Source organism: Sardina pilchardus, chromosome 13, assembly GCF_963854185.1.
Source record: "Sardina pilchardus chromosome 13, fSarPil1.1, whole genome shotgun sequence".
NCBI lineage: Eukaryota > Metazoa > Chordata > Actinopteri > Clupeiformes > Clupeidae > Sardina > Sardina pilchardus.
The window spans coordinates 23355732-23365674 of record NC_085006.1 but is presented as its reverse complement, the minus strand read 5'-3'; the positions used below and the strand labels follow the sequence as shown (position 1 = coordinate 23365674).

The 9943-nt window shown below is 49.6% G+C and overlaps 1 protein-coding gene across 1 annotated transcript; it reads left to right on the top strand.

Annotated features, from left to right (window-relative positions):
- The first annotated feature begins 1386 nt into the window (after positions 1-1386).
- LOC134099456 (protein FAM124B) lies at positions 1387-4829 on the top strand. Its single transcript, XM_062552332.1, has 4 exons — positions 1387-1573; positions 2550-2581; positions 2918-3302; positions 4126-4829. Exons 1-4 carry the CDS (start codon positions 1500-1502, stop codon positions 4655-4657), a joined length of 1023 nt encoding a protein of 340 aa, XP_062408316.1. The 5' UTR covers positions 1387-1499; the 3' UTR covers positions 4658-4829.
- Positions 4830-9943: the final 5114 nt, after the last annotated feature.

Below are 9943 nucleotides of genomic sequence, written 5' to 3'. Positions count from 1 at the left end.
GTGTCTCCTTCTCCTGCCTTGGCTCTTCAGACGGAGGCCACAGGCCGGTGAAGGCGACGGAGGGCATTTCCGCTGTCGCGCTTCACCTGGGCAGTGACTTCGGAGCTATGCCAGTATGCATGCATGAGAGGAGGCAAGGCAGGGCGAGACGAGGCTGTTTTTTTGTTTTGTTTTGTTCTTTTTTTTTTTTTCTTTTTTTAAAATATTGTACAGGGATGGGGCCTGCTGGTCAAAGCAGGAGACCCCAGCGCATGCCTTTTCAGAAGAGAGATGAAAATGGCACATTCAGAGTCTAAAACTGGGGGCTGGGTGGCTTAGTCGGTCATGTTTCTTTGGATTATTTTCATTTTGTTTTGATCTGTTTTTATTTTTTGTTTTTGTTTTGTTTTGTTTTTTTTTCCAAATTGGTGTAGCCATTTGTAAAATGGGACTGTCGGCTCTATTTTGGTTTTGGATAGTGGGATCTTCCATGTCCAGTCTAGCAAAATCATTTCTCTTTTTTGCAGGATTTAACAAAGGATCCAACAGAACACCATGTTTTAAAGTGTATAAATTGTAAAATAATTGTTATTGTACTCACTGCTGAGGTGGACTGTACAGGGCCTTGTTTTCATCATATTAAATGTAGAAAAAAACCCTGAATAAATGGATTTGCTGCTTTGTGTCTCATCTCCCTCTGTGCGTTAAGGAGACGTACAAAGTGTGAATTAATATCTCAAAATGTTGACCAGGGGTTTTCAAGACTACTCTGGTGATGAAATTCTTCTCGAAAGGAACAAACTGAGAATAGATAATCTCTAACCCCCCCCTTTTCCATCCATAGTCTCGTCACCTATCAAAAAACGAGTTCAGGTGGCAAAAGAAATCGATCCGTATTTGCAATGTTTTCACGTGTTAAATGCGCTTAACAGGCGTTTTTCCTTCAATTTACTAGACTAGCCTACACTGTAAGGCTTACATTAAGAGATTTAACTTGTTAACATATGATGACCTCAACAAGTTGGTGCTCATAGACCACTCATCACCCCGTGTGGACCCATATTAAGTCCTCCTTAACCCGTCTGGCTCATACTCTTTTGTCCGGGGTGAGACGACCGCCATCTGCCGCTTGTGCATAAGCACACAACCATAATTACCCCGGTTGTGTGTGTGGGACACTCGTGGTTATGACAACCTCGCAAAATTATACCTTTTTTTTATTATCTTGCTGGATTTCCTGAAGTCTTCTTCTTGCATTTTACACTTTTCTGCTGATAAGACGTGTGTTGTGTTCAGATACGTGCGCGATGACAGATAAAGGTGCCTGAAAATGTAATTAATTATCGTGGAGCAGATGACGTCAAGGTGCCCTGAAATCGATGCTTACCAGATTGTCCTCTAGTCTAGATGGATACGGACTGACTTTTCTGTGCCTTCGACAAGTCCAAAAGCATGCAAGTTTATGGCAGGTTGTGGAAAACATGTAAGCAGGATTATCTCGGCATCTGATCTTCTGGACGATGCTACGCAAGGCACATTTATTCCATAACAGAGCGGACGATGAGAATGTGGACTCCGGAGCCGAGACGGCAGAGTAAGTTTTTTACTTGGTTAGCTAGCTTTTTGGGGGGCTAAGTTAGCCAGCTGGTTGCTAGCCCCTGTTTTGTTGGTTTGTTTGCGGTATCTAGGCTGGCATAAGGTTCTGACATTCTCCTTTTAGTGGTTAAGAAAACACAGTACCTTTGTCCTAAATTGCTGATCGAAAACAATTTATTTAAATAACAAATATGACATTTTTGTAACGATAATATAACTTTCTGAATGATGTAGATAACGGTAACTACTCCAACAAAGCAGTCTAAATGGTAAATGCGCAGGCAGTATACTATGAGCAACTTGTTGCAACGAGTTGAAGTTAGCAGCTTATCACTTTCATAAAATTCATGGTTGTCATCAAAGCAAGGGGATTACTTAATTCAACATATAAATAGAAAACTGAAATGGTCATGCATCTTTGGTTGACTGATGGAAAACCCCCCTCTTTAGGTGGTCTTGACAACCAGGACCAACAGCAGAAAAACTAACGTGAATTGAAGCGATGCAGCTTATCTTTTTCACATAGCCTTCAGAAGATTTCAGTTTTCACATGTGGAGTTGTGCTTAAAAAGAACAGTGGCACAGTACAATGGATAGCGTCCTATTAAAGTTGAATTTATGTCCCAGACTTGGTTTGTCAAACACATAACGCTAGCACCGTATGGCCCAGAGATGAAGTTCATGACATTGGTAAACCGAACGTGCTGTGCCGTCTGATTTCGAAAATGAATGTCTCGGGGAAAGCCGATTTGTCCCCATCCTCTTATGTTTAGCGGAGAAACGCTGTTTGGGCGAGGCGACCATATTAAGCCAAGCTTAGGCACGCAGTCTCACCAAGCGAGGGGTTGGGTTAATGAATTGAAATCACCTTACCATGTGTTAGGAAACGCATCAGTGATCACAAACAGTGATCGCCAATGTCGATATACAGACGTTTTGTGAAAGCACATTTTTTTTCTATCTAAAATTCTCAGGTCGGACTACAGCAAACTGTCATCCAGCTGCGGTAAGTAGAAGTATTTCCTACTATGATGTCCATTACCACTATAGTACCATAGGTTTGTGTCATGCTAGTATCACCATAGGTTTGTGTCATGATGCTTGTGTGATGCAGCCATGTAGTTTTCATTCATCATATCTAAAACTTTTCTTAATTTTCTAAAAAGAAAAACACATAGATATATTCTTCATTGATTCCCAAGGGGAAATTCAAGCACAATCGATGCCCACTCAGACTTCAGACTTTGAATTTGGACCAGCTCTATTCCCCAGTCTATAATCAGCATGCCCTCTGGTTAACTTGCTCTGCCCTCTGCCCCCCGCCCCCCCTTGCCCCCCCCAGGTGAGCTGATGGCAGTGCCGTCTCCGGAGCTCCCCCCGGTCACCATGCACCTGCTGGCCAACCCTGGCGACTCGCTGCTGCTGCAGTACACGCTGGACCGCCTGCTCAAGTGGGTGAGCCCGGGCATGCGCCTCTTCCACGTGTCGGAGCGCGCCAGCCCGCTGCGGGGCTACGCCCGGCCGCACCTGTGCCCGTCCGCCGGCTACCCGGCGCTGGCCATCACCCTGTTCCTGCACGAGGCGTACGGCGAGGAGCGCATCCTGCGCGTGCTGGACTTCCTGCAGCGCCCGCCCTGGCAGTACCACCACACGGAGAGCGGCGGGCCGCGCGCCTCGGCCGGCATCCACATCACGTCCAGCACCACGCCCAGCAACGCCCTGCTCAGGTCCGCCCCCGCACCCCCCCCCCGCACCTCTCCACGCCACACACTCTTTGGGTGCCTCTCATTTGGTCTTTTATACACCCTCCCTTCCTTCCTCGATCCTCGTCCTCACTTATCTAGATGAAGAATGATGGGGCGGCAACAATGGGATAGTCTATTCAGTGTTAGTTATAGATCAGTGAACGAGCCTCAAGGGCAGAGGATCGAGGAGAGAGTTTGAGAACCACCCCATGGGCCCTTCTCATTCGTCTTTTTATCTATCCTTCCTTCCATGTCCTCCGGTTCGTTCCCACTGATCTATAAAAGAATGATGGGGCGGCATCAATGGGATAGTTCCAGTCCAGTGTTCTTTTTAGATCAGTGGGGAACGAGCCGGAGGACCGAGGATTGAGGATCGAGGAGAGAGGTTGAGAAGGGGCCAATGAGTGCTCAGACCAATATGAACACACACGCACACTTTAATGAGGGACTCCTTCTACTCTGGTGGTCCCAACAGAAGCACAGGTTGGGGTCCTCAGAAGTATCTGAACAGTCCAATGGTACTATGGAACTACTGCACAATAGTCTGGAAAGTGCTGATCTGAATAGTGCAGTTGTACCATTCATATACACATTTAAATATGCCATATCTTGCGTAAGTTGTGCGTTATCATTTGTGTGCCCTGTATACATGTGTCACTACACTCCTATTCACATAATATAAATGAAATGATTTGGTATATGTAAATCAGTGTGACTATACATACTGTACAAAATTCCATATTCATTTGTATAAATATAATGTGTGTAAGTAAATTGCTGTGTTTTTCTGATGTGTGTGTTGTAGGCCGTACCTGCTGCCCAGCCGTGACTTCTACAGCCTGGGCGCGGGGATGCCCGTGTGGGGGGTGCGCCCGGTGCACTGCGGGGGCGAGGTGGTGCGCCTCACCCTCCACAGCGCCTACGACAACTACGAGGACGCCGTGCGGCTCTACGAGACGGTGCTGGGCCGCCGGGCCGAGGAGCAGAAGGCCGGCTTCTGCTGGTTCACGCTGGACGGGCCCGGGCCGCACCCGGCGCGCGAGTACCGGGGCGAGTACGCGCCGCAGCTGCCCCCGTCGCGCGGCGTCACCCTCCAGCTGGCGCTGAAGCAGCTGCAGCCGGGCGTCCGCGTGCAGCCCTGCGGCTCGGCCGTGCTCCAGTTCCGCGCCGGCGAGATCGGGCAGCTGGTGCCGCTGCTGCCCAACCCCTGCTCGCCCATCAGCGCCACCCGCTGGCAGACCGAGGACCTGGACGGCAACAAGATCCTCTTTCAGGTCAGGGTGCCATGCTTGCGTTGGGCTGTTTGTCTAAGAGCTAAACTCAGTCATAAGTTATAAATCACAAAGAAACTGTAAATTATGATTTTTAGAGTATTGTCGTCAGGGTGGTCAGGGTGCCATGCTTACGTTGGGCTGTTCGTCTATGGCTAAACTCAGTTATAAGTTATAAATCACAAAGAAACTGTAAATGATGATTTTTAGAGTATTGTCGTCTATTTGACATTGTACATTATCCACGTTAATCATTAATCAGTGCTGAAATCAATCATAATGAATCATTAGTCATCCCATGGAAGTGTTTGCCAAGCCTGTTTTGATGTCTAAATGGGACGTCTGCACAAAAATAAGCTGTGGATGTGTCATCATTTCACGTGTGTTGTTCATGTCATGTCATCATAAGGGCTGCAGTCTCTTTTGTGTGTATCTTTATATTTGGCCCTTCTACTGCTTTTGTGGTATAGCGTCTGTGAGGGAAGTTAAGAAATGTCTTTTCATGGCACCTACCTACAGAATGTCCTCATCGTTGGCTAGCAGGCTCTAGTAGTAACCGCAGTAACCATAACATGTGGCTAGACATTCTTTCCCTATATTACCTAATTGACATTCCACGTTGGTTATGTAGTTGTAGGCAGAATGATGGCGTTGGGTTGAGAGATTTGTGTCATCTGGTTGAGCGAGGAGGCTGAATGTGCGCTGTGATTACGGTCAGGGGACGAGCCTCTCTCCACCACAGCGCAGAGAACCACAGCACCTCCTCTCTCCTCCTCTCTCACACAGGGTCATGTTTGTGGACCCCAGGCTCTGTGGGGGGTGTTTTTCCAACCTCTCTCTCTCTCTCTCGTTCTCCCTCTCCCTCTCTCTCTCTCTCTCTCTCTCTCTCTCTCTCTCTCTCTCGTTCTCTTTCTCTTTCTCTCTCTCTCCCTCTCTCTCTCTTGTTCTCTTTCTCCCTCTCTCTCTCTCTCGTTCTCCCTCCCTCTCTCTTTCTTTCTCTTGCTCTCTTTCTCTCTCTCTCGTTCTCCTTCCCTCTCTCTCTCTCTCTCTTTCTCTTTCTATTTATCTTTCTCTGTCTCTCTCTCTCTCTCTCAGTGCATGTGAAACCGCTGCGCTGCTCTGCCCTCCCCTGCTCTGCTCTGCTCTGCTCTGTGTCTCACTTCAGCACGGAAGCCTGGAGCGCTGGTAGTGGAAACCCGCAGTTCTGTCTGTCGCTCCGCTGAGGCTTATGGGAAGGGGTTTGGAGGGGAGAGGGGGGTGTTATGGCGGAGAGAGAGAGAAGGGGGGGGGCAGTGGTTGGCCTGCTTGTGCCTGTGCTCGTGCTCAGTCATTGTGGCTTTCTCAGCGGGCCGACACGCCAAGAGAAATTCTCTGTGACTGAGTGGGCCGGGGGAGAGTGGAGAGCACTCTGTAATTATCCCGCGCAGCAGCCATGGAAAAAGTTTTTTTCCCGCCGGGAGGAATCCGCCTGCCACGGTACGGATGCCTCGCTCGGTCTTGTCCTCCGCTTGGACCGGGTTGAATTCCTGAAGCAGCGAGGGCTGTCAGTCCCAATACAAACAGGCCATCAAGCTTGCCAAGGAAAAGGTTTTTAGATGTCCGACCAACACAAACTGATGGAGTCAAATGAAGAGGAAAGGGTCACTGAACCGTGCGGTGCACAGGGGAGTGGGCGTTGGACGTGAGGTCCAGCCCTTTGTCTCCAAAAAGCCATTTTTCCATCAACATTTCCTTTGCGGGCAGCTGCTCTGTCTGATCCTTTCATTAAAAAATAATGTAATGATTAACCAGATGCTTCCTGTGTTCTGTAGGCTTGGGTAGCCACTAGCATGTACTGTACACTAGTGACCCACTGATTTAGTGGTTCACAAAGGTGTATGGAAAAGAGTCTCTCTGTTACTGCATATGATACCAGACCTCTGTGCATTTAAAAACATCTAAAAAAGTGGGATGTTGTTGTTGCTTACTGTTGCATTGGTAGAGATCCTGTTAGAAGCAGAGAGGTTTTAAAAGTCAAGCTTCAGTTCAATATTCCAGATGATTCTTTAAGATGAGCCACTTGTGATTAAAGGAGCATTATGCCTAATGCATGGGAAGCACAGCACTCCTGATGGGTGAGCTTCACTGTCTGTCACACAAGGTCACCAATGAACATGATTATGAAAATCATAGATGTGACCAGATTAACTGTTGGGACAGAGTGGCATGCTGCAGGACTAATTGCACACTTTGCAATGAAATTGCGATTCTGAAAATCTATTCATTGTGCAGCTCTATTTTCCTCTGTAACCACACACACACACACACACACACACACACACACACACACACACACACTGCATTTTATGTAACGGTTTTAGGTTTTCAAGGCCCCCAAAGCGCTTCACAGTGAAGTGGGGGACCCTCACTAACCGCCTGCTCTGCTCGTCTGTCCCTGCAGGTGAAAGGGTGTGTCCAGGCCCAGCGCCCCCTGGTGTCGGCCTTCCCCCTCACCCCTGCCAACCTGCCCGCCTCCCGAGCGGGCATCCCGCGGAGCTCCACGGTGCCCGCCGCCCTCTCCCCCACCGGCCGGCTGGCGCAGCTGAGAGAGAGTCGGGCGACCGTGGGCCGGATGCGCGCCGAGCCTGGGCCGTACGCACCACGGCAGACGGGAGGCGGGGGCGGGGGTGGGGAGAGCGTGGGTTCGGACAGCTGCTGCAGTACCCCTCCGGGCAGCTCCTGCTACTCGTCCCAGCGTAGCAGCCCTGCCCCTGCCCCCGCTCCCGTGCCCACGCCCGCCCACCCGCCCGGCTCCGCACAACCCCACCACCTCCACCTCCACCACCACCACTCCTCCTCGTCCTCCTCGCTCTCCTTCCTGCTCCTGGAGGAGGAGGAGGAGGAGGAGGAGGAACCGGAGACCAACGTGGACACGGGCTGCGCCGTGGTGCCCTCCTCCTCCTCCACCTCCTCCTCCACCTCGCGGGTGGAGAGGCCGGCCGCCGTGGGGGCGTCGGCGTTGGAGACGCTGGCCAGGGAGCTGAGCCGCTGCCTGCCCGACCCGCACGCGCCCCCCCACGCTCCCCCGCACGCGGCGGGCATCAGCAGGATGTGGGCGCCCGGGTCTCCGGCCGGCGCCGGGCAGAGGGCAGAGGTCACGGCGGCGTCTCCAGGAGACGCGTGCACGAGCCCCGGCAGTGACGTGCGGAGTGCAGAGGAGCGGACAGCGGGGGGGGACCCGGGTCCGTCTCTGGGCCAGAATCACACGCTACAGGCCGACGAGTTCTTCATCTGACTCGGCGGACCGGTCAGTCACACAGAAGGGTCGTCCTCCAAGGGTCCTCTTCATCAGATCTGCCCTCTGAGCGCCCCCTGCTGGCGAGGGTGGAGTATTTCTGAAGGGGGGTTTGGGTACAGAACAACATCACAATCTCACCTGAACTCATTTGGAGCCAGATGTCATGTGCCAGTGAGAGGAGTTCCCTGTGAAGGAGTGGACATCTCTGGACATATCTGGTGCAAGTGCAAGCTGTAACGTGGTTGTAAGGCTGTAAGGCGATGCGAAACCCCAGGGTCAGGATTTGGAGGGTTAGCTTAGCTTCAGACAGTTAGCATCCCAGCTGGCTGCCACCATCTGTAAACATGTGCTCACTTGGTTCCACTCTCACAAACATTCTCACAAACAAGCCAATTGGGTGCCAGATTACTGATGGCCACATTATGTCGTCCATGTGGATTGGTGGTTGAGCTTGCAATTTCCTGCTGGGACTATCCACATGAACGACGCAAATTATGCACATAATCGTCCACAAATGATGCCGTCCATGTGGAATCGGTTTATCCTCCCTGCAGGATACCGCCTACTTCCAAGTGCAATACCAGCATCTCCAGCAGGAGGCGCTCTGCTCTCCTCCTTTAGCTACACGAGGGGAGGCACAGAGGTGAAGCCACTCAGGGTCCATTGTAGGAGGGAGCCCACACAAACTGGCCTCTGTGGGCACCTCTCATTCGTCTTTTTACATATCCTCTCTTCGTGCCTTGGTCCTCCTCGTTCCCACTGATCTACATAAACTAATGATGGGGCGGCAACAGTGGGATAGTCTATCCAGTCTTAGTTTTAGATCAGTGGGAATGAGCCTGGAGGATCGAGGAGAGAGGTTGAGAAGGGGCCTCTATCTGGTTTAATAAGATAATGGTTTATGTGTGTTCCACATAGGGCTTCATGTCTCATAATTACTGAAGTATCCCCTTCTCTTGTGTGCCTCTTAAACAAGTAGGTAAATATAAAAAAAAATATCAGAATGAATGTATCTATCAGTATAAACAAGAGACAGTCAAAGATCACTTCGAACTTATGACTGACTGAAGTACCAGACTTCTGTCAATGATATCATAATGGAAACATTTTGACTTCATAGATGACATAAGTGTTTATTTTTATGGTTGGTACAATGATGACACTCTATGTTGGCACACTGGTGACTATCCGGCTGGGTAGTGCTTATGGAGGCCAGTGAGCTGCCTGCCCAGAAAAATAGGAATCAAATGAAATGGTGCTTGTACACTGCTCCAAATGCCAACAAACCCCTACATTCAACAGTTGGCAGCTGTTCGTTGACAATGGCCGGGTTTCCCAAAATTGTTAAGAAGCTCTTAAGTGCTAAGAACTTCTTAGGAGCATTGTAAGAATGTTCTAAGAACGCTCCTAAGAAGTTCTTAGGACTTAAGAGCTTCTTAACGATTTTGGGAAACCCGGCCATTGTCTTTTAAGAATGTTCAGAAAACCAACTTCCAGCTCAACACTGTCTGGTGTTAAGCTGACAGCAATTGAAAGTAATGCATTTTGGTCGTGTTGAACTCGAACATTGACTGATATATGGTGCACACTGACCCAACTGTTGGTCAGTGTCTGTCTTAGGCAGTGTCCAAGCACTGACAGGCTTTGACAAGATTTGGGAAAGATTCTTGAATTATTGTAGCCTGGGTGTTCCCATCCTGCCTTTTGCAGTGATTTCAATCACGCAGCTAAGGCAGTCTGGAAACTAACACCCACATTTTCGCCTGATGTTGGCGACCAGTCACAGAACAGGGGAAAAAGCAAGACCATGATGAACTATGCACAGATGCATTTGATAGACATCCGTGGCACCCAATGAACGGATCTGGGCATTTTTTCAAATACGAGAAAATGAACGTCTGGTTGCCAGACCACGTCTCATTTGAGAAGTGGTAGGCGCTAGCCAGGCTAGAAAGATTGTAGTCTTTTGAGTAAAACTTGAATGAGGGGCATTAGTTAAAAGACTACAATCTTTCAAGAATCTTTCCCAAATCTGGTCAAAGTCTGTCAGTGTGTTGGCATAGACCATTGTCCAG

What these genes read in the sequence shown, in the direction of transcription:
- LOC134099456 (XM_062552332.1), top strand. Translation starts at nt 1,500, where the DNA reads ATGCTACGCAAGGCACATTTATTCCATAACAGAGCGGACGATGAGAAT. An exon ending in TCCGGAGCCGAGACGGCAGA is followed by an intron (nt 1,574 to 2,549) that starts GTAAGTTTTTTA and finishes TAAAATTCTCAG; the next exon opens with GTCGGACTACAGCAAACTGT. An exon ending in CAAACTGTCATCCAGCTGCG is followed by an intron (nt 2,582 to 2,917) that starts GTAAGTAGAAGT and finishes TGCCCCCCCCAG; the next exon opens with GTGAGCTGATGGCAGTGCCG.